The following is a 25,456-nucleotide window of genomic DNA, read 5'->3' as shown; positions in this document are numbered from 1 at the left end:
CCCCCGCAGACCGTGGGAACGGCGGCGCTTCCTCGGGGCGCAGCTGGATCCCGCCGTGGGACGATTCGCCAAGCCAGCTCTGGCGATGCTGGAGGGCCGCCAGCTGCCGACAATCTGGAAGCTGGCGCAATGCCTTAGCCCACGTCTGCAATCCTCTATTCCCGGCGTATCACATGCCACCAGGTAGACGGTGACGTGACGTGGAGGGAGTCCACATTGTCATCGGCCTCACACATCCCTGTAGGATCTCACTGTAGGCATCGAAAAAGCTATAACCCTGTTTTTAAGGTCTTTGGATCAAATAATCGTCGTAGGTAGTGGAATCTTTGCTGTGTATTGTTCCTATAAAATAACGGAACACTTTATCGCCAAAATGTCATTTGTTTCGACGCCCCATACTATTTTTCTTTTCGTGAACATCTTGCGATGTTCCTTCAAGTCACTGGTGGGACATAATGAATGTGGTGATGGAGGTTCGATATCAGAACACTGACACTTCGATCAGGAACGGTAAATTATTAGTTCACCGTACCCAACAAAGTTTCACAGCAGGCGGCGCTACGGCAGAACGACAAATTCACACTGAAATTCTAGATCGCGCGTCTAATCAGTTTTCTCATGATCTAGTCAAATGAAGTACCACAAACACAGGCAGCTCTATTACTGCCTTTTATGGTCTATTGTTGTCAGTTAGCGATATCTTTCGACAGTTAGATATTACTTGACGTGCTATCACGAACTGCATAAGAAAAATATTACTAGATAAAAATATTAGTGTCCATACACGGCAAGTGAGAGAGTTAAATGAAAGGGATTTGAGTGTGTATGATAAATCCGTTCCCTCGAGAATTTTCTTCCTTCAAACGTCCTCTGTTACCACAGATGACTTGTCACTGATCTCATTTGTACTCAGAGTCCGTACACAACTGGTATTGTATAAATAATTAAATTTTGAATTAGTTTTTTTTAAACGGAATGCCACTCGCTTTTTGTTAACAGAATACGAGAAACTGAATAACAAATAATTTCCATTCTTCACACTTTCACGGAGGATAAACAAAACTATGAACTGCGTGTTCGCGTAATTACTATGAAAGCAGTTCTCAATTACATGTGCAAAAACCAGAGATTGATAATTAAGTTTTTAACCGCTACGGACCGCGGTAGGCAATATGCCTGTGCTCATAAACTGTCGACCGGCAAAGACCTCTCGAGTATTTCGTCTCTCTCTTCATTTAGCAACTGTTTATTATTCTCCTGGTAATTGACACTTATCAAATAATGGAATGATAGCCTACTACTGAGAGATGCTTTTATATGAAAGGCAAATAAATTCTTTGTTTACTTTTTCTAATATTAATGACCTATGTTCATCATCTTGGCGCGCTGCTTGGGAACACATCAGCCAATCGCGGAGAAGGATCTCAATCAAGGCGACCTTTCTTACGGTAATCGTACCGAATAAACCGTCTGTCACCGGTACCAGCACCACATTACGTCATCTTGCCACTGCTGGTGTCTCAAATGCTCTAAGAAGAGCTTCTTCTAACTGAATATTATGGCTGTAAAGCCAGAAATATTAAACATAACATCGTTACTAATGTAACAGACAGTTTACAGCATTAAATACTACCATCAGCTTGGAAGACGTCTACTGTATCATAAATAAACTGACAGATTTATCTAACGGTCGTCGTCATACTTTGGTATGAAGACTCCCTTTCACTGTTTCAAGACTTATTGTTTTAGTATATTTGGCGTCCCAGCAGTATCCCGTATAACAATAAGAAGATACCGTATCGGGTAGTGTAGAAATGTTGATTAGTTTCTGGTAAACTGGAAAACTCTAGTAACGAGAACCATTTTGATTGGTGACGTGATATTAAGCTTACTTACAGTTGGCAAAGGGTTCTAAATTGCAAATAATGGGTTTCACAGAATGTTGACTTCTATATTCGACTGACGTTCTTGCAGTCTTTCGTCTCTTTGTCAAGTGACCAAGACTTTCATTACACATAAAGTTGCGTAAGGTTACTCAGTCTACTGTTGTCGGATGCGCACAAAGCAGATATTTAAACTTCGTCTTTCTTCAAAATTGCTTCTAGCTTTTGAAGAGTGATAAGCAATTAAATTGGAAATTCGGAGCGACAGGTACGTTGCTTAATTGTCTGGCTTGTCAGCAGTAAATTGCGCATATATTTGCGGATTTCAGGTAAGTAGCGTGACTCAGTGGTCGTCGATTACGAATCCGCGGTCAGTCATAATTTTTTTCCATTTGATTTATTTCATCCTTGTTAATTTTTCGTGGTGTGAAAAATGCCGAGTTGCATCATGGTTTGAAGTACACGTTAAACTGTAGGTCTCCCTGTCTGTCAGAGGCAGTCAGTTCAAAAACAGATAGAAAGGGCATACCTCCTCCAATGGAAAATTCACAGTACAGCACTGTAGTGTTCGAACACACCTTAGAGTTGATGACAGCTTTACCTTAAAAGGTAACATTCACATCTGACAATTTTGGCTGTGAGAAAACTATAAAGGCCTACATTTCAGTTACTGCTTGAACTGTGATCTCAGGCACTTTACGACCTCTTAGATCAGCTGGTTCATATTTCCGACGAAGGTGAAAGCATAATGTTTGTTAAATAACTGTGTTGTCAGAGATTCGTCGGCCTGAACACTGCGTTAAACGCAATTGCATATTGAACAGTGCATCGTGCCAATCATAAGTGGAGCCCCCTGTGGGCTCTGGCCGGAGTGGTTTGCGGGTGGTCGGTGTCAGAAGCTCGTCCTGTCCGCCCCGACCTTGCGGGGGAGCTTTGCAGATTTGGCAGCGAACCCCCCCACAAAGGGTGTTTACGCCGAAAACCAAAGCGACGCTGTTGGCAACACGGGGGACCACTGCTTCCGGGAGGACCGCTGCTCAGCGCAGAGTCCGATGCAAGTAGCGCGAAGCTGTGGTAAGTCCACTCGTTGCCGCCTCCGCTGCAGAGCTTCGCTAGGAGTGGCCCTTTACATCGTCATTCTAGCTTCACAATCTGCCTCGTGGCGTGTGGCGGAGTGGTACTTTCATGTACCACTGCCGCTTCCCACTTTGTCCCTCACGCGAATTGCGCGCGGGAAGAAAGCATCTCTGTAAGCTCGATACAGTTTTATCTCCTTAGTCTTTCCGCTATGTACAGGGAGCAGGAAACAACATATTAAGTGTCTTGTAGAAAAGTACCAGAACAGCTTTAACCGCAACAGACACTGATGCCAAACGCCTCTCTTGTAACGTCCACTACTGGACATAGAAGAAATTTTGTCGCATGTTTAGTAAGCATGAAAGGTATCAGTACTTTCTGGTACGACTCCCAAAGTAATGAGCAGTATTATACTACTGATGGAATGAGGGTTGTGCAAGCTACATGTTCCGTGGGTGGACTAACCTTCACATGAATTCTTCCGATGAAGCAGGCTGGCATCTGTCTCTCTTGCGATTGTTTTGTGGCCGTTCCACTTTAAACTCTCCGCACTCTTAGTTCATATATTTAATGAATGTGACTGCTTCAAGTGCCTTTAGGAGATAATGCCTCACTGCTTATACTACTCTTGTATTAAGTAGTAGTGTGTGTGTGTGTGTGTGTGGAACTGTACAATACTGTCACATTAAATGGCATAAATAATCCTAGCATCAATAGGATGTAGAACTCGCATATCACTAGATTACGAATTCACATTTTCAATCTGGTGTTCCTTGTGACGTGCGCAATGTCTCCTCTGCTCAAGGTCACATGGTGGACCACAATCTGGAATATTCGCACACTTTTCCAGCAGCCTGCTCAGACCCACTGCGCATGGAGATGTGCAAGACTTACGATCATTCATAATGGTTAAAATGGCTCTGAGCACTATGGGACTTAACATCTATGGTCATCAGTCCCCTAGAACTTAGAACTACTTAAACCTAACTAACCTAAGGACAACACACAACACCCAGTCATCACGGGGCAGAGAAAATCCCTGACCCCGCTGGGAATCGAACCCGGGCGTGGGAAGCGAGAACGCTACCGCACGACCACGAGCTGCGGACTACGATCATTCCTATGAATTCTGTTAGTCTTCGCTTCTGTATGTACGATTACACTGCAGTATTGTCAAAAAAATGAGGCACATGATAAAGTGTAGTAAACGAGTTTTGCTATTTGGGGAACAAAATAACTGATGATGGTCGAAGTAGAGGGGATATAATATGTAGACTGGCAATGGCAAGGAAAGAGTTTCTGAAAAGGAGAAATTTGTTAACATTGAGTATAGATTTAAGTGTCAGGAAGTTGTTTCTGGAAGTATTTGTATGGAGTGTGGAGTATGGAAGTAAAACATGGACGATAAATAGTTTGGACAAGAAGAGAATAGAAGCTTTCGAAATGTGGTGCTACAGAAGAATGTTGAAGATTAGATGGGTAGATCACATAACTAATGAGGTATTGAATAGGATTGGGAAGAAGAGAAGTTTGTGGCACAACTTGACAAGACGGGGGGACCGGTTGGTAGGACATGTTCTGAGGCATCAAGGGATCACCAATTTAGTATTGGAGGGCAGCGTGGAGGGTAAAAATCGTAGAGGGAGACAAAGAAACGAATACACTAAGCAGATTCAAGAGGATCTAGGTTGCAGTAGTTACTGGGAGATGAAGAAGCTTGCACAGGATAGAGTAGCATGGAGAGCTGCAACAAACCAGTCTCAAGACTGACGACCACAACAACGACAACCACCCTTGGGCAATCAAGCTACGCCATGATTGAATCGGTAGCACTAACAATTACCCGTATGTATTTTTCACAGTAGTGAAACATATTTTATCACTCCACTTGGTACGTAAGACACTACGGAAGAATGTTTGAAGGATTTTTCATATTCCTCTAGTATCTCGGTTGTAAGAATAAAGGTAATATTTGACAAGAAGTAGAAAACTATTGACAAATTTCTTAAGCGATAGAACTTGGATGGAGCCTTCCCGCTTGGAGTTCTCTCTCTCTCTCTCTCTGTCTCTCTCTCTCTCTCTCTCGCTCTCTCGACAGACCCTGCCCCAGTCCCGCGGGGAAACCCGCCGCAACTCCACAATGGCCTCGAGCACTCCCTAACAAGTGAGGCTGAGATGGAGCAGACCTGTCGCGCGTCTGCCATTCAAAGCCACGGTGTGGGGGTGGAGCCAGCAGGTAGAATCAACCCTGCACCCTTACCTCTCGTCAGAGGTTCTCCAGCCCCAGTTCAGCATTCGGGTGCCGCGCTAGGAGACGGCAAAGCTTTGGCGCGCCCAGAGACTGCCACTTAATCACCGTGCAAAAGAGAAATTTTTGTTTCATCTGATCTTCCTGAGGTATGGACATTAAACTCGCCAAAGGTGACGAAATAGTTGCAATGGTTTTGTTTTTCCGGAAATAGGCAGTTTTTTCCTCCGCATAGGACACATTCGAAGAAACGCCGCTAGTTCCACACTATCACAGGCATTCGCACATCTTCCTCGGACGTTCAGGCATTTCGTTGAATTTACTTTCTAAGAGTGTATTTGTTTGATATTTCGGTGCCGCAGCTAATACAGTTAGAAATTTCAGCACTTTGGTAGGTCCGGCCACGTTAGCCAGTAGGAAAGTTCCCGGTTCCAACAAACGGCTGACATGAACTCCCCAACGCCAGTATGCGCTACTATAATCATACAGCATCCTTCGCGTTTTCTGTGTTCAGTTCCCGCAAAAAAGTCAGTAATCCATGATGAGACGGTGACCAATAATAAGCTAAATAGTGCTGCTACATTTTAATACGAATTTTTTTAAATGTTAAATTATCTTAATAATACTCTTACAGGGCGACAACGACAGATTGTTTAAAGGAAAGAAAATACATCAGAACGAGCTTCAACTGCAAGTACTTCTATTCTAAAGGTGTTTTCAAGCATTGAGCATTTCATCATTTATCCATTCCACAATTCTGTTCTGGATTAATACTTCTGAGTTTCTTGTCCGGTTCTGGTACGGAACCAGAGTCTTCACTATTAAGCCGATTGCAAGAACATTTGTGCTCTAAGTTGCTTATAAAAAGCCGGCCGCTGTGGCCGAGCGGTTCTAGGCGCTTCAGTCTGGAACTGCGCGACCACTACGGTCGCAGGTTCGAATCCCGCCTCAGGCATGGGTGTGTGTAGTGTCCTTAGGTTAGTTACGTTTAAGTAGTTCTAAGTTCCAGGGGACTGATGACTTCAGATGTTAAGTCCCATAGTGCTCAAAGCCATTTGAACCATTTACTTATAAAAATGCAAATGTAAGGGTGAGCCGATTGAAACAGAGGTAGGACGATAATGAAAACTCTTGCTCGCCTTCGTCTTCTCCAAAGCGCAGAAGATTCGTCTCTCCAAATACATTACATGTATGCACTCTTCTACTTGAGGGGCAAATTACATAATTCGGGTACAGGAGTCAATGGACCCTTCCTCGACCTTTTCTGAATCTATCTATACACCCCGCCAGCTACCGTAGTCTGTGGCGGAGGGTAGTTTCTTTACCACTGTCACTCAATCTTTTTTTCCTCTTCCAGTACACACACAGGAGGAAACCATGTTGATTTACTCTTCCTACGAACCTACGCTCACGGAACTTCTAACAGTAAAAAACATCGTGATGCGAAACATCTCTTGCAGCATTTATCACTTGAGTTAGCTGAGCATTTCCGTGACGCTTTCTAATATCGAACCTGTAACGAAACGCGCTGCTCCTCTTTGGATTTTCTCTATGACGAGCAGTATCAAAGTAATGGTCGAACGAGGGTTCATTTTTGCTAGGGTCCACTGTAATGAAATTCTAAATAATTGACAAGTCTTAATTATTTAACTCGCAAATTATCGAGTACCGGTTTTTGCTGAAACCGAACTTCAAAAATCTGACGACGAAATTTGTCAAATAACACATTGTTCTCTTACGGCAGTAGCAAAATGTACTGGCCGCAGAATATATCCATCCATTCCTCGCCCCCCCCCCCCCCCGTCCCCCACGTTTTCCAACGTCTAGTGTGCTCTGCAAATGCTCTATAGAACTCCCTGGGAAATCGGTAAATGTCAAACTGATTCTTCACGCAGCCGTCTTTCAACTGGTGTTGTGCACTCTGGCAAGCCCTGGGCCCCCTGTTTTGGCTACGATGTTCAGAAGTTTGACACAGCACCAGCAAGGGTGAAGCAGCTGTATCCTTGTGGTTGCGACAAACAAGTGGCTGTCGTGAGAACGCCGGGCCAGCCCGCCACCCACGGAAACACATGTTTGCTGACTGCAGTCCACGGAGCAAGTGTCGAAAGCTCCCCGACCTCCGGACGGGATACTTCCCTGTTGTTAGTCCTCCACGCACCTCACTAGTGACGAATGTCTGTTTCCAGAGCTCGTCACTTACTCAGGTCCTTAAAAAACGCATTACGTCTTGCGATCGCCTGTACTTCGGACGTATGTAAGACTGTAAGGTCAACTCCAATGAATTTTATACTACTCTATTAACAAAAGCTACGAAACCTCTGTAAGACAAATTCTAAAGAAAATAACAAAGCCTGGACGATATCTCCCTTTTGTCTCCGCTGATGTATCAACTAAATGGCTATATTTAAAATTGACGTTTCTCGCGGTCGCATGGACACACAACAAAATTATCTGCAATTTAGTGAAACGCACCAGCTATTTAGAAAGAAGAGGCATGAAAAAATTGTTTTAGCGTTCTGTCTTGTTTTCTTTCGATTAAAGTATTTACATTGTCTGAAGGAATAAGTATCGTACGGCAGATCGATCGCTGTCTTTAAGTTTAAACAGCTTATCACTGTTAACTTAATGAAATACCTTAGAATATATACAACTGACTTTTATATTATACTGTTGTTTTCGTGACTTTCAGATGGAACCATAACACACAATTACACGAAACCAGATATTTTAAAAAGTTCAGTTCCATTTATAGAGGATGAGGGTCTCTACTCACAAACTAACTTCAGAATTAGTATCAAAATTTTGTACCATATCGGCAAGTGTGGAAAATGAAATTTTGACGTGATCACTTAATGATTATTAGAATTGCACTCATTCACGCAAGTAACTTATTTAATAATTTTATTCCTGCATTTTTATCAATTGTTGTAATTTAAATGGTTTACATTTTCGGTATCAATTTACCTGCCAATAAAGCTACACTTCCGAAGTGCTGCCACGTATAAAAGATTGTCAGTTTTTGTTCCGTATCTGTGAGAGACAATCTGCTCAGTCATTTCGTTGCTTTGTCTACAGTAGCATGCCATTTACACAGAGACAACGTTTTAATATTTTGTCTTCAGCGTACTTGTGTTTGGGAATGTGATAGGAATACAAGAGAGAGGGTTGAATATATGAAGAAATAGTTACTGATTCGTCTTTCTGTATATCAATGCGTCACACATTACTTACAGATTTACGTCGGAAGTCCTAGAAGATCCCCGTCTCGCTCACTGAGAGCATAGTGTGCCGAGGGCTTTTATTTCACACGAAGGAATACTAGTGTTAACTATGCCAGTATCATAGCAAGTATTTTGTAGTCACTTGCTACAAAACAATATTTGAGCCCGCGCAACAAAACGTTAAACGTAAAAAAATGATGGTATATATGTTCAGATACGTAACCAGACGCTGAAGCGTTACTGTAAATTTTAAGTCATTGAATTTCAAGGTTGATATCCACTTTTACATTTCTGATCACCACCACTTACGTGTCGGTGCTCCTATAAATTCAAACTGAGACGATCAGCTGGTTGCTATATATTGCAGCCACGCAGCTATAGCGATATTTCAATACCAGATTACCATATGTGAATTTTATCTCATAGCTAAATCATTTTCCACACCATCTATATACATATTAAGAGTTTCATTTGATACAGAAAACCATCATGCATCTGCGCTGTAGCCCTTTGCTTTCCTTGCTGCATCCCTCCTATTATGTGCTTGGAAGCTGTAGTGCCCATATGTCTTTGGACTTGAGATAAGTTTCTCTTATGTAGGAACAGCTTAGCCAACTTTTGTATACAGCAAAGGCGAATTCTTCTGGGTCAGAGATACACCGGCGAGCGATGATCCGTCGCTTTTGTTAAGTTGGCACAGGTAGAAAGTGCATATTGTTTGTGCGTCGGGTTGCGGTCCGCAGTAGCCAGCCAGCTTGGGTGAGTAGCGAACTGTCTCACTGCGCTGGGAGTCGTGGAAGAGGTAACACGTAGTAGCTTAATCCATAGTGCTGTAGTTTTGTGAATGTGCAAGTTGCAGTTTAACTGAGTCCTCAATTTATTTCTCAGTAGTTTTCAGCTATTATGGAATAACTCGGGATACCTTGCGTAGGCAGGAATTGAGAATAATTACGTGATTTTTCGTATTAATAGTGTTTCTTTTGTGCTCTTTAAATTTGGGACTGTGGAACATGAGGTCACGTGGCTCTGAGTATGACTAGATTTCTGAATAAATCATGTAACTGACTAGGAGCAATGTTCATGGTTTTAACGTTCAGTAGTAATATTAATAAAATCCATTGTGTTTTGTGCTGATTTGAGTGAGTTTTCTTTGTTCAGGGTTGGTAGCCTTCACCACGTGCTTTGTTTGTGAGATTGTGCTTCAGTATTCTATTGCTTGCAAGTGAAGTAGTTTGCTTGCGCCAATAAATTCTCGTACTCTGTTTAATTTCGTGATCTTTCTTGTCGTGATTTTTAAAAAATATTTTACCGATTTTTCTTTGTGGTGGTAGCCACGTGGTTACTAGAGATTTTTAGGTGGCTCCTACCTTTAGGAAGAATTGTCCACAGGACGGTAGGTCCTATTCATTGTCCTTAATTGCAGTCTCACGTAATTTTTTTTTTTTGTAAGTTTCGGAATATTTTTTTGCTAAAGCTAACGCCATTTAGGCTAGCCTCTCCAACCCAATTTAGACCTTGTTCCCATTATTAAATTATTGAAGAACTTAATCTGCGATGAATGGTTAGTCTGAATGTATGTACCGGGTGATCAAAAAATCAGTATAAATTTGAAAACTTAATAAACCACGGAATAATGTAGATAGAGGGGTAAAAATTGACGCACATGCTAGGAATGACATGGGGTTTTATTATAACAAAAAAAAAAACACTCCATATTGCTAGACACGTGAAAGAGCTCTTGCGCCCGTCGTTTGGTGATGATCGTGTGCTCAGCCGCCACTTTAGTCATGCTTGGCCTCCCAGGTCCCCAGACCTCTGTCCGTGCGATTATTGACTTTGGCGTTACCTGAAGTCGCAAGTGTATCGTGATCGACCGACATCTCTAGGGATGCTGAAAGACAACATCCGACGCCAATGCCTCACCATAACTCCGGACATGCTTTACAGTGCTGTTCACAACATTATTCCTAGACTACAGCTATTGTTGGGGAGTGATGGTGGACATATTGAGCATTTTCTGTAAAGAACATCATCTTTGTTTTGTCTTACTTTGTTATGCTAATTATTGCTATTCTGATCAGATAAAGGACCATCTGTCGGACATTTTGTGAACGTTTGTACTTTTTTGGTTCTAATAAAACCCCATGTCATTCCAAGCACGTGTGTCAATTCGTACCTGTCTATCTACATTATTCCGTGATTTATTCAGTTTTCAAATTTATACTGATTTTTTGATCACCTGGTATGTGTTATTCATCTTTCCCACAGCATTCAAGATTTCAAACGATCGTGTTATCCATGTAGGCAGTTCAGTCCGTTTTACAGCAAAGCAACACTCCATTGTAGGTTAACCTTTAGATATACGTTCGTTCATGAGCTTTCCTTTTAAAGAATTAATCCTGAAATGTATAGTAAAAGGCATTCCTGATGTTCAATAACTCACCCACTCTTCATCCAATTTCCTATCGAGGCTCTTCCAAGCCAGCTGACACGCGTATAGTTATTAGTGTATTTAAGAGAATTTCCCAAGCTGATAGTCCCAAGAATTAATCAAGAACTATAAAGGTACATTAAGATCCCATAAATCATTCCTGAATTGTGGCCTATTCACTAATTTTTAAGCTAATGTTCAGGGTAATTAAGTGGTTGGTCAATTCATGTGGCGCCAGAGATATCTTCCGTAATAAATTCCCAGTTTAAATTCAGGTGATAATGTACCAGGCTACGTAACAGAATTATTTTCCATCAGCCGAATAAACCGTGGTTAGAGGTTGTTAAAACCTTAAAATTTAAGAGTGACTAAATAGTTCCCTCAGATGGCCGGTGACATTTGGTGAACCAGAAACCCGTGTCTGACCGGGAGCGTAGGTCTGGGCTGCTCAACTGTGCCAAGGACACACGCGGCGGAGGACGCTCGGGGACACCTGGGAACGACCGCCACTGGGTCCTTGTTTGGCAGCGGGAAGCTGCCTGCAAACAGACTGGCGTTTCAGAGGTCGTCTCGGGCACTTAATCTCGCGGAACTTGACTCTGTCTGTGTATCTAACGAGTAAACATATGCAAAGGATAGGCCTGCACTTACATTTTGATGGGGTTTGAATGTGTTGTTGTGTAGAGCAAAAGCACCTCCCCCCCATGAAAAAAAATAGTTTAATATTTCTGAATGAATCACGCTGCAACGGCAGCAGACATAAAAATAATTCAGATAAAAGTTCTATTGTTTTAAATGTACGATACAACAGTGCACCCAGATTTGCCGAAATTGCAATTTATACCTTACAAATTATATCGTATAATTTCTGATCACGCCTCGTACATTATTGAAAACTGAAACAACCGTAATATACCTAGGAGCAACCATCCAGAAAGACCTAAAGTGAAAAGGTTTAAGTCGTCGTAGGTAAAGCAAATGCCAGGCAGATATTCATTGGAAGAATCTTAAGGAAGGTATTCATTCGCCAAATGTTGGACCAGTTCGTGAATGTTGTTTACCAGTGTGGCCCTTACCGGTTTGGATTCGTAGAAGAAATACAGAAGATCCGAGAGCGTTACGAAAATGCTAAAAAATCTCCTGTGAAAGACGCTAAAAGATAATCCTTGTGCATCCCAAAGAGGTTTGCTGCCTAAATTCAGAGCCCGTACGTTCCAAGAAGTCGAGCAACTTCCTGTTTTCTCCACTATGTTTTTCGTGGCTTGACAGAGACGAGAAAATCAGAAATCAGAGCTCATGCGGAGAGTTACCGGCAGTCGTTCTTGTCACTCACTACGTACAAATTGAACAGGAAAGTGGGGCTGTAAAAGAGTGGTACCAGGAGCACCTCATTCCAATGTCGTAAGGCGGCCTGTGGAGTGCGAAGATAGACCACGGGTCTCCTCTAGCAGAGTACAAAGACCCTGAACAACCTCTGAAAGTTTGCCGGAGTCTGAGTAAATTCTGTGTAGCCTCCCGCCAGCCCGTGCGCAGACGCAGGCGACGGAAGCGGCGTAGCGGTCCGCGGACGTCACGTCGCCTTGCCGGGCGCTGGACGCGCTGCGGCGGCCATTTACAGCGGCGCCGGATGCCGCCGCCCCCGCTCCATTTGGTGGCTTCCGAAGGCCCTCGGCAGGTGCTCGACCGCGCCCCAATATACACTACTGTCCTTCTGCCCGCTCTTACGCGTTCACAGCACACCAAACATCTACATAAAATGAGCTCGTGGGCTCCGCCAGAGTTGGCATCCGAGCTACTTAAGAGAACATAGCAAGGGCCGTCACATAAAAAAGGGGATAGATCTGATGTCAACAGTTACCGTCCAATCTCCCTTCTAACAGCTTTATCCAAAATTTTTGAGAAAGTAATGTATTCAAGAGTAGCTTCACATATCTGTAAAAATGAAGTACTAACAAAATGTCAGTTTGGTTTTCAGAAAGGTTTTTCAACAGAAAATGCCATATCTGCTTTCACCAATCAAATTTTGAATGATGAATAACCGTACCCCACCCATTGGGATTTTTTGTGATCTCTCAAAGGCTTTTGATTGTGTAAATCATGAAATTTTGCTAGACAAGCTCAAGTATTGTGGCAAGAGTGGGACAGTGCACAAATGGTTTAATTCCTACCTAACTGGAAGAGTGCAGAAAGTTGAAATAAGCAGTTCTCATAATGTGCAAAGATCAGCACATTCCTCAAACTTGGGGAACTATCAAGAATGGGGTTCCACAAGGGTCGGTCTTGGGTCCTTTGTTGTTCTTAATATATATTAACTTGCCGTTCTATATTCATGAACAGGCAAAGTTAGATCTCTTTGCTGATGATACAAGTATAGTAATCACACTTGGCAAATAAGAATTAACTGATAAAATTGTCAATAACGTCTTTCAGAAAAACTAAGTGGTTCCTTGTAAACGGACTCTCACTACATTTTGATAAGACACAGTACATACAGTTCCGTACAGTAAATGGTATGACGCCATTAATAAATATAGACCTTAATCAGAAGCATATAGCTAAGGTAGAATATTCAAAATTTTGAGGTGTGTCCTTTGATGAGAGATTAAATTGGAAGAAACACATTGATGATCTGCTGAAACGTTTGAGTTCAGCTACTTATGCAATAAGGGTCATTGAAAATTTTGGTGATAAATATAAATTACCTTACTACGCCTGTTTTCACTCATTGCTTGCATGTGGCATCATATTTTGGGGTAATTCATCACTGAGGAATAAAGTATTTATTGCACAAAAGCGCGTAATCAGAATAATGCTGGAGTCCACCCAAGATCATCCTGCAGACATTTATTTAAGGATCTAGGGATAGTCACAGTAGCTTCAGTATATATACTCTTATGAAATTTGTTATTAACAACCAAACCCAATTCAAAAGTAATAGGAGTGTGCATAACTACAATACTAAGTGAAAAGATGATCTTCACTATTCAAGATTAAATCTAACTTTGGCATAGAAAGGGGTGAATTATACTGCCACTAAAGTCTTTTGTCACTTACCAGATAGTATCAAAAGTCTGACAGATAACCAACAAGTATTTAAGAAGAAATTAAAAGAATTTCTGAATGAGAAAAAATGGCTCTGAGCACTATGGGACTTAACTGCTGTGGTCATCAGTCCCCTAGAACTTAGAACTACTTAAACCTAACCAACCTAAGGACATCACACACATCCATGCCCGAGGCAAGATTCTAACCTGCGACCGTAGCGGTCGCGCGGTTCCAGACTGTAGCGCCTTTAACCGCTCGGCCACTCCGGCCGGCTCTGAATGAGAACTACTACTACTCCACAGAGGAATTTTTAGATATAAATTAAGAAAAAAAAAGAAAAACGAAACAAAAAATTATAAAAAAGTTGTTATATTAACTTAATTATGTTGTTAAATTAAGTTAATTATGCCATGTATTGGAAAATTTGACTCGTTCCACATCATTACGAAATATCGTATTCATGATCCATGGAACTAGTATTAATCTAATCTAATCTAATCTAATCTACACGATTTCCCATGGACTTCGCTCAGTGGAAGAGTCGTCAAAATAAGCGAACACGTGTCTCGCCCATTTCTGAAAAAGCGATGGTCAAAGGTTTCGAGGTACTCTGTGTTTACCGCACAATGTCGTCAGACGAAACAGTGGCTCAATGGTTAGCATCGTCGCTTCTTAATACTGCGCCCCGTTTTCGAAAGCCAATTGCTTTTATTTTATTTCTGTTTTCCTTTGTCTTCCATGTGCGTAGGTTACTACAAGAATGTTTCATATCAAATTGGGCGATATTAATTGTAACATTACGACTGGATTCACAATAAGTGTTACACATTTATTATATAATGTATGTATCTAATGGGATGTTGAGGGGGTTACAGTCGTCTTAAATTCCCATATTTTAATTCATCCTCGTATCAGTTCTTATATTATTCCTTACATTTTACTCCTATGTTTATTCTCCATAAATAACAGACCTACTAAGGAGACTGCCTACACTACGCTTGTCCGTCCTCTTTTAGAATACTGCTGCGCGGTGTGGGATCCTTACCAGATAGGACTGACCGAGTACATCGAAAGAGTTCAAAGAAAGGCAGCACGTTGTGTATTATTGCGAAATTGGGAGAGAGGGTCACAGAAATGATACAGGAATTAGGCTGGAAATCATTAAAAGAAAGGCGTTTTTCGTTGCGACGGAATCTTCTCACGAAATTCCAATCACCAACTTTCTCCTCAAAATGCGAAATATTTTGTTGACACTGACCTACATAGGGAGAAACGACCACCACTATAAAATAAGGGAAATCAGAGCTCGTACCGAAAGATATAAGCGTTCATTCATTCTGCGCGCTATACGAGACTGGAATAATAGAGAATTGTGAAAGTGGTTCGATGAACCATCTGCCAGGCACTTAAATGTGATTTGCAGAGTGTACATGTACATGTACATGTACATGAAGTTGTAGATTTGATGCATTGCCTTAGATGATACCGATCGTAGAAACGTTCAAAACACAGATATTACGAGCATCACGCCAAGACAGTTTTGCCACAGTGACATTTCTTCGTAGGAATATCACTCCGGAAAGAACATCACTGACACTGGTGAAGACTTCGCGCGTTGACAATTTCGCGGCAAACCATGCATAAGGGTCACGTTTCCGAGAACAGGGGCTTGAAACCGATTATGAAGCAAGATACACTAAAGGAGATGGCTTAAAACATTCACCTGACGTACAGTGGGACGATTAAGGCCAACGTTAATCAATATACACTGGAAAACATTCGTGTAGTACTCTTCTACAGACGTGGGTATATAAATAAAAACAAAAATAAAAGTGCATTATGTGAGGAACATTAAATTTAAAATCGGAGGTGGTAAAATAGTCTATATTAAAACTGAGTGAAAGTCCAAATCCGTAATAGCTGATTATTCAATAAACAACTATTGTGAATTTAGACTTTCTCAGTTTTAATATAGACTATTTTACCACCTGATTTGATTGTCGTTCACATTACGTAAATTTTTATAGCTGTGATTTCAAAGGTTATTTGTAAAAATGAAAGTTATCAGGGGGTCGAACACGGGGTGCCAAATTAAGAAGTCGCGATGCTGATCACTGTGCCATCTTTTCGTCTGAGGATTCGCGCGGTAAAAAGAGATGAACAGTACCTCGAAAACTTTGACCGTAGTTTTTTCAGGAACGGCCGAGTATCAACGGATAAGCGGAGACACGTGTTCGCATATTTTTACCCCTCTTCCACTGAGTGAAGTTTCTGGGAAATCGGGTTAAGGCCCTTGTCGTGTTCTCGTTAGCGTGGTAATGCATCGTCAGGTGAAACATAATACCTGATAAGATCCAATAAACGTCGAAAGGTAGAGAGAAAGGTAGAGAGAGAGAGAGAGAGAGAGAGAGAGAGAGAGAAAGAACACTTTCTTCGGGAACATTGACTTCGTATCACGTGCACCATAGCCGTTTATTCGAAACATCTACTTCAGATGATTAATTTCATGGTCCTCGTCAGTAACAGTTTCTGTTCTGTGTACCAATGTATTGAAGACTGCTCCTTTTTGGATTGGATGATAAGAACTCTGAGCGCTAAGACATAAATCAGTGTGGTCAGCTTGCGGTACAAAAGAAAAGGAAACGTGAACATGTTGACAATTCACGGGATGAGCGGACGATTGTATTCCTTCCTTACTGTGGTGCTACATCCAGCGTAATCGGCAGAGCCCTGGGAAGACGAGGTGTAAGATATATTTCCCGACCTCCTAAGAAGATAAAGAAGATGCTACACCCAGTTAAGGATAGCCTCGGTCTTAGGATCCTTGGGATTTATAACATGCCTTGTGAGTGCGGAAGCAATTATATCGGTCGGTCCACCCGCGCAGAACATCAACAGCATAATAAAAATAGAGAACTGAAGAAACAGCACTTGCTGAGCACAGTCTTACAAACACAAAATATTGTTCGTCGAAAAATAAGTTTGGTCCATGCTTCTACATACTGGTAGTATGTAATTATACGCTGTAGAAATTAGAATGTGTGAGATCATCTTCAACCGTGGCAGCGAATATAATCTTTGCGGTGCATAGACCGAGCTCCCGATGTAGAAGAAGATGATATAGATACTCGTCGCAATGTTTATTTACTGCGGTAGCAGTGGCGCCACCATCTGCGATAGCATTACGTCATTACGGACCAATCAGAATCCGTCTATGGGCTAGATAAAGCCACCACAGCATTAGTTCAGACAGTCAGTTGCTCCTGACGAGAACGATGAAGGTAATCGTTGAAAGCTCGAAGTTTTATCCCGAATTGACGCGGTAAGAAGTTTCAGAATGTTTTATACAACAGTACCATCGCGAAAGAATTAGTTTTCGAATTACAGTTTTGTGTAAATGGCGACATCGAGGCACAGCCGTCGTGTTTCCAAATCAACGTTGGTAGTGACGAGTGTTCCACGTTACTTGCCACAGAGTGGTTAAAATTCTTAAAAGCCACATGCCACATTGTCCCTCAGAAATGGTAGCACGGCGACGGAACGTTTCGTTGAAGAGCAGGCGCTCCCAGATGATGTAGCCGTGGCAGTCGCGACCGCCTTTTAAGGGCCAGTAGGGTGCACGGCAGGTGCGACTGCGTCCAGCATCCCGGATGGCGAGCACTTTTTTACCGGTAGCCGAGTCCAGCCGGGCCAGGTCTTACCATCTTCACAGGTGAGCTGCGACGCTGCCAGACTTCAGCCCCCGGCCCCCACCCCACAGCTAACGGCGTGTGCTCTACTGTGTTCACTCTCACCCTGCCCGCAACGACCTTCTGCTTTCTCAAGGTCGATACCTGCAACGCAGTAAAAGTAGAACTTTTGATTCATCTAGTTCACAAGACGGTTTTTCAACAACTACTCTACAGTTACACGTTTTTCCCACAATTTCTGCCTTTGTTTTCGTTGTCACTGTGCTGTGTAAGATTCGAGATGACCTCATCAATCACTTTCGTGTCTATCTTCTTATCACATGTAACAACTCAGTCATCATTCATGTTTATGGCAGTGGTTCATGTTACCTGCCACTGTTGTCAGCAAGCATTTTGCAGCCTTTGTATGTGCTCTGTGGGACACACACATAATGCAGGGATCTCTGTATCTGTGCAGATGGGAAATGCGATGCAGATGGCGACGGCAAGTCTTCCTCTTCCCCGGGCCCAGAGGGTTCTCGGGCTGTGACACCGGGTGTCGGCGTCAGCGCAGGTGTGGGCTCCGGTGACGGTGATGCCAGGCCGCCTACTCCTGCGACCAAACCTAACGCCGCTAGTGACGACAAGCCACACCGCTTCTACTCGTCCCTATTGGGTGCAGACTTGCAGCAGGCATCCACCACCTCTGCTAACGGTACGTTCTTAGTTTAGTTGGGGGGACGGGGCTAAAGTTGCCTAAGACTGCAAATAAATACTCTTTACTTTATAGTCACATTTAAACGTTGTTGTTGTTGTTCAGCTTACATATATAATAGGAACATAATAATGTTGATGCTTTTTTTATACCATAGCTTCTTAAAAACTGGCCATCAACACTGCAGTCACATGTGCACCTTCATTTCAAAACTGATGAAACATGAAATTTCGAGCATTTAGTTAAATTGTTTCTCATTAACAGGTGGAACCCAACGCGCCCACGTACTGACACGTGCCGAACGCAAGGAATATGCTGGTGTTGCAACAGCTCCGCCACCACCTCCACCACCTTCTGCTCCACCGTCGGAGGACTCGGTGTCATCACCGCCACCGCCACCTCCGGGTACTGGCACTCCTAGTGCAGGTGCAGTACCAGATGCCGGTATCACCCCGACGCCACCACCGGCTGCCGCCGAGCGCGTATCGGTCATTCAGCGTGCGCCCACGTCTGCTCCCAGTAATGCTCCTGAGTTAGGCCCTGAGCAGGACGCACCGATAGACTACCACGTGCCCAAGAAGAGAGACGGGTCTGCCACAGATCAGGATACCTCCCAGGTCAGTTGAGCATATGTGATAAAATTTTCCATCTCTCAGGTCATCTTTTTATTTTCATCAGAAATTCAGACTTGGGACAATCTAGTTGAACGGCCTTGGAGTCTCGTTAAATTACAAATAAAATAGTCCCTTCTTATGTTTTCTGTTATTCCTCAGTTCCATAATTTTATTACTCTGCACTGCTCAGCTGTTACCTATAGTTGAAAACTTTGTGTCTGCAGCATGTTAGTAGTAATACTTTGTAGTCAGAGTTGTATCGGCTGTTTTATCTGAACCGCAAGCCCACAGGGGTGCTAACGAAGAATGAGGTGTTGGAAACAGATCGTAATTTACGTGTGTGATGAATATAGTATCTGTTTCTTATGATGTGATTCTTGGTTCACATTAACTACAAATTTTACAGCTGTCAAAATACATTGTTGTCCTAGCACAAACATGGAAATGTTGTGAATTAATATTAATAATAAACATAATCTTAAATATTAGTATTTCATAACCTAAAGTGGGTACATGTTTTTGTAGGAAGTGTGAGATGTTTATAAATTTCATTTTCACACAAATCTATTTTTCTAAGAACCTAATTTCTCTGCCTTGAGCCCTTATGGTTCTTAGTGCCTGAACTGCATACTGAAGAGCTTTCTGCACTTAGTCAGATTTTTTAGTTGCTGTGACCTTGTGTCTCCATAACTGTCATTGTGTTTATAGAAGGATAGTGACAACAGTTGTGATGACCATACCACTTAAAATTTGCTTCGAACAAATCTGCCAAAAGCTTGATGCAACTGAAATCCTAAAACATTTCTTTGATGTAGAGAAAGCTGAGTGGGGAATGTAGAGTCTATAAATAACAATTTAAAGCTGGCTACTTGCGTGCACTGCACAAAACATAAAGAACTGCATCTGCTATACCCCTACTTCCTAGAAAAATGCCGCATTTAGCTAATAAGCTGTTTCACACATGAGAAGTAATTGGAATAATTAGACTACTGTTATCAAATCGACAAATATTTTTCTTATAGCATTGTAGCTAGTATGGAATGACATATAATATAAGAATTCACATAGCTACATGACATTATATTTTGGTAATGGAGTAAAATGTAGTTTCCTGGCAAATGGGAATTATATTTTCATATCAAAATCCATAGTGCTGCATTGTGTTGTTAGGTCAAACAAAGCCAAAAAAACTGGGGAAACTCTGCACTTCAAAAGTGCTGCTTAAAGGTGAAGTGTGAAATAGCAGATTTGATTCCTGCAGTGGCTATAGATAAAAGTATTGCAAGAATTGTTAAACATGGTAACTGTTATTGCACATTTCTGTGTAAATACATTCCTAGATCAGATATACAAAGTACAGTACATTAAAATTGAAGTTACCATAATACACAGACAACATAGTGACAAGAGTGTACTTTCCACAGATCGAAGACAGGAGAGCTCGACCACGTTTCCAGTTGTTCAAAGTGGGAGGCAGGTTACCACCTCTTCCCATTCAGCATCTCCTGGCTCGCCACGGTGCAGGAACTCCACGCACAGCGGCTGCTGGCCACGGCCATAGCAGTAGCCGTGGTAGTGGTGGTGGTAGCAGCAGTGGAGGCAGTGGAAGTTCATCTGGAAGTGGGTCCTCAGGAGGCAGTCTCGGTGGCTACTCGGGTGGTGGCAGCCTCGGAGGTGGTGGTGGCGGCGTTTTGGGTGGTGGCGGAGGAGGCGGTGGCTCGATGAACCCGGGAGGTGGTGGTGGTGGACACCGTGGTGGTTCCAATATGTATGGACCCAACAGTCCTCCTACAGGTAACTGAAATTTGAGCTATAATTGAATATTTTGAGACATTTCTATTATCGTTGGCTAGGATATAAAGCTGGTTCTCAGTGGCCCAATTCTTTCAATTTTGTATTACTGTAAACATAATTTCTTTTAATCTAACATTTTCTGTGGAGATAATATAAGTTTCTATGGATATTTATTTGATTGAAATTGAAATAACTTTCAGAACCCTCATAAATTTTCACTATTAGAAGAGTGAAGTCTGCAGTGTTTCTTTTTTAAAAGTTATTTACATTACATGCCTCTTACTGCAAGTGAAATCTTTAGAAAAAACTTTCCTCCTCCTCTGAAGAGTTAGTGTTAGATTAAGTAAACAATCCAATAACTCTTCAGAGGAGGAGGAAAGTTCATAATATTGCTGTACCAGATGTTACAAAGAAGTTTTGTTGTTTCAGTATTGATAACTGTAAATTAGTTTAATATCCACAAAAATATATTTCTAGAACATATTAAAAATTGAAAATGTTGTAATTTGTTGTTTTAAATTCTTTGTATCCATTATTTGCATGAAACTGAGTTATTTTGTTAAATTTTAGGTTCACTTCCTCCATTCTATGAGAGCCTGAAAGCTGGTAGCCTTGGTGGTGGTGCAGGAAGCAATGGTAATGGCTTGGGAGGTGTATTTGCTCAGCATTACGCAAATTACTCTCTGCTAGGTCCACTTGCAATGGACTGTGACACTGGGCAACACCACCACCAACAGCAACAACAGCAGGACATATACAATCAGCAGAAGCAATACTCTCTCCTTCAGAATGTATGTGAATCATATGGCATTTCTTTCAAAGAGGAGGAGGAGGATGAACTGAGCGAGTATGTTGCCGCAGCAGTGGCTGCGCAGCAGCAAGAGCAGCAACAACAACAACAACAACAACAGCAGCAGCAGCAGCAGCAGCAGCAGCAGCAGCAGCAAAATCAACGCCAGCAAGTGGTTCCTAAAGTTGAGGGCAGTGTCTTGCCTCCTGTTCATCTGCTTGGTGCCCCTCAGCATACATACAATATGTTCAGGTACATAAAACAAGGTTCTGTTTCATGACATGTTCTAACATATCTACATGTAAATGTTTTGATGAACACAAGGAAAAACTTGTTAGTGACACATTTAATCCATGAGAATTACTTAATTCTTACAGTGTGGATACAGCTGCTGCAGCTGCAGCAGACCAGATGGTGGTGGATATGGTGTCAGGAAGTGTTGTTGATCCCCTACCCTTCACAGCAACATTAGCATTTGCAAGCCCTGCACATGACCACAATGCTCTCATTGCTTCCCTATCTGATGATCTCTTCCTTCAACGGATGTCTTCGCCAGAGGCTGATGATACAGATGCTGCCATGGAGAGCACAGGAAATGCTGATGCAAATGGCCTACTGGATGATGACAGCCAAGGTACACATTACAATGGTTAAATGATTAGGTCTGTTTCTAATGAGTAAACAAGTTGCAATGTACTTGTCAAAAAATTGCATTCTTAATTAACAACAGGCCAAATACTTTGACCGGTTAAACTTTGCTGGAGTATATTGAAAGATGTGAAATCTCATCCTGATAACAACTTGCTTACTAATAAAAATATGTAATCCTTTTGTGTGTGATGTTACTAGTGTACTCTGGCAATTAGTAATTTTTGTCTTCGCAAGGATAAGGAAATATTTGTAGCTGGTTGCAGATCAGTGTCTTTAAATGTAATGTGTGCCTGACATGAATTTTTTAGTCTTAAAACACTCTGTAATAAAGTGACTCTTATAATATGAAAACAGTGATGCAATCATAGCATAAGAAGTCAGCTATATAATTTTCATTGTAACAAAAGTTGGCAGAGTTTTGGTACGTAGAATTAACTGAATATCTTTACTTCTATACTTGAACTTTAAATTTACTGATGTAAACCCTATTAAAAGATTCTTATATCCTCTCATTCATCTATTTAGACACTGTTGTGCAGAACAGATTTCAATCAAGATTTACGAGAGGAATTGTTCAAGCTTTTTGGTTACTTTGAAATTGATATATATATATTTTGCAGGTCAGCAAGATGTCAGTGGCAACAGCAGCAATGCAAATATTCCACCACCAGTCGAACCAAGTGTAGATCCATTTCCAGAACATTGTCAGAATGTACTTGGCCTTTCTACATCTGCAGGTATGAATGCTTTGGCAACAATCTTCCTGTAACTTGAGCAACTCATAGAACTGATAGATACTGTGTCCCAAGTATGGGAATATGTATTTTATATGTAACAAAAGTGTCATATGGCTGCAGATTAAATTAATTGAAAAAATACAGCAGCATGTCTAGTTTCTTCTTACTTTACGCCAAGATTTGTTTGGACTTTCATCCATCTTAAAATGAAGCAATATAGTTATGATTTTGCTGTAGGAGTATATAGATGTCATTTTGAATGCTGCAGCTGTTTCTTATTTTCTGTCTGGTAGCTCATTGTTAGATATAGTGTATAACATACACTTTTACACACAGTGACCAATTATTATGCATCATTATTTCCCATGTTCCCGAGTGAAAATAGTTTTCTTGTGAATAACATTTTACTTAAAGTCTCTGAGTAATGGCCTGCTTACCAGGTTTGGGAGCATTACAGGTAGCTTGAGAAATATCCATAACACCGCACGATTACACACATTATATTTAGATAGTTAAGTCTCATCACAATATTTCAGCTCAGTTATGTAATGAATTATTACTTTTTCAGCTAACAACAATGGACAGCGCAGTTTTGACACTTCACGTAATTTTGCTGCACCCTCTCAATTTGGAAAGAATGGTGTTTCATCCTCCTCCTATGGAAATGGAGAAAATAATCCCTCAGGAAACAATGTTGGCTATAGTCCTCTGCCAAAGGAGCGTGCAGAGTTGGCCCTACATATATCATCATCAGCTTCCCCTCCGACAGATGCTACTTCTCCAGCCCCGGATGCCGTGCCTCATATGCAGCAACTGCAGATACAGGTATGGATTGCCGTTGCACCTTCCTGCTACTCAATGCCATTGCTCTGTGGTGAGCAGCAGCCTTATCTCCTCTTCATGTTCTTGTTCACTCCCAGATTTTCCACTTCTATTGCACTTTGAAAACTATTTCATAAAATCTTGAAAGGTCCTAGCATTGTAATAAGTGCACAAAAAAGTCCAAAATGAAATTACAATAAAATAGAAACAATTACTAGCTTACCAGCTAGCAGCAGACATGGACTTAAATAAAAGGTGATGTCAGCATCACCCTATGTAGCTGAAGAGAAGCAAGTTGAAGGAAATGGGAATGTAGGTAGTTAACGTAGGGAATCTTGATTAGAGTCCTGAATCTGTGTTAAGAGAGAGAGATGGAAATCGATAAGTATAATGAATAGTATAATTGGCATATTATTTTACTTCAGCATCTCTTATCTGTAAATCTACAGTAGGGGCTGAATGCTTTTGCAGTGAAAATTATTTAAGCAATTAGTTTTATTAGGGCACTAAATGGATAAAACAGTGAGTATAGATAAATAATTGAGATCAGTGGAAATATGAAGTAAAAATCAATAGAATCTTGTTAGGGATATAGGTGGTTCTACTTGATAGAGAGAGAACTGTGTAATTCTTCAATACTAGCGAACTCAGTAATGCTTCACAATTGTTAAATAGATACGTGAATTGGATTTTCATTGTAATCTCGTTCTGCCACTCTTCGTCCATGTCCATCCCGCCTAAGTGTTCCAGTAAATAGGTGTTAATATCAGGTCTTTAGATTCTTCTTATTTCTTTTCTTAAAGTTCTAAGTATCAAATCAAATTAACATTAACTTGTCATCAGTTTATAATGAGAATTTTTTTCAAATATTATTACAGGTGCAGATGTCACAACAGCAGCACATGGTCCAGCAGCATTCATCAGCTAGCTCACAGCTACAGCTGTCACCAGGGCTTTCATCCTTCACAGCTGGTGGAGGCCTAGAGCTGCATTCACCTGGGGCAGTTTCACTTCCATCACCCGCCTCCTGCAGCCTCGATGGAGCTGGCTCGGGACCTGGTTCTCTATCACCGCCTGCTTCAATTTCTGGAGGACCAAGTCGCAGAACGGCCAACAGCTCAGATGCAAATACTGTACAGACAGACATCAGCAACATACCATCATTGCAAGTTCGTGTTAACATCTTGCAGCAAAGGGTAATTATTTTATTCTTTGCATTCTGGTTCTCCATTTTCATTCCTGTATTTGTGATAATAATGAGGTTTTTCCTTACAGCTTGGTTTGCCTGTGGAGGTACCATTGGAGTTTGTCAATGGTGGTCATGGCATCAAAAACCCATTGGCAAACCATGAAATGACACCTGCAGTGCCTGGAGGAAGACCTTCTTCAAGGGCAGCCCATGTTACAAATGATTCCGTGGAACGTCCTTCAGCCAATCCTGATGATCCTACACGTTTTACATGTCGTATCTGCGCCAAAACCTTCAGTCTGCAGAGACTTCTCAATAGGCATATGAAGTGTCACAGTGATGTGAAACGTTACCTTTGCACTTTTTGTGGAAAAGGGTTTAATGACACTTTTGACTTGAAGCGGCATACCAGGACACATACAGGTGTGTGTGCATATTTATCACATTCTTAATAAAACAGCACTGTTTGAAAAGATAGAGATGCATTTTACTTAAAATTTCTCAGAAGCAATGAGTGTGGTCTGTTGTATTTTGAGTTAATGACCATTCAGTCAACATAACTTTACCCGTT

At 41.6% G+C, this 25,456-nt stretch overlaps 1 protein-coding gene across 1 annotated transcript in view; it reads left to right on the top strand.

Moving 5' to 3' along the window:
- Positions 1 to 25,456, top strand: part of LOC126174925 (transcriptional regulator ovo-like) — a 127,163-nt gene that overhangs the window by 100,850 nt on the left and 857 nt on the right. The window contains exons 2-10 of the mRNA XM_049921365.1: positions 18,052 to 18,288; positions 18,553 to 18,905; positions 20,327 to 20,696; positions 21,267 to 21,738; positions 21,864 to 22,120; positions 22,758 to 22,874; positions 23,443 to 23,699; positions 24,575 to 24,892; positions 24,972 to 25,308. Of these exons, the coding sequence (XP_049777322.1) occupies positions 18,052 to 18,288; positions 18,553 to 18,905; positions 20,327 to 20,696; positions 21,267 to 21,738; positions 21,864 to 22,120; positions 22,758 to 22,874; positions 23,443 to 23,699; positions 24,575 to 24,892; positions 24,972 to 25,308 (2,718 nt within the window). The remainder of the gene's footprint in view (positions 1 to 18,051; positions 18,289 to 18,552; positions 18,906 to 20,326; positions 20,697 to 21,266; positions 21,739 to 21,863; positions 22,121 to 22,757; positions 22,875 to 23,442; positions 23,700 to 24,574; positions 24,893 to 24,971; positions 25,309 to 25,456) is intronic.

The sequence above is a fragment of the Schistocerca cancellata genome, chromosome 3 (assembly GCF_023864275.1).
Source record: "Schistocerca cancellata isolate TAMUIC-IGC-003103 chromosome 3, iqSchCanc2.1, whole genome shotgun sequence".
Lineage (NCBI taxonomy): Eukaryota > Metazoa > Arthropoda > Insecta > Orthoptera > Acrididae > Schistocerca > Schistocerca cancellata.
This window is presented reverse-complemented; position numbering and strand designations above follow the sequence as displayed.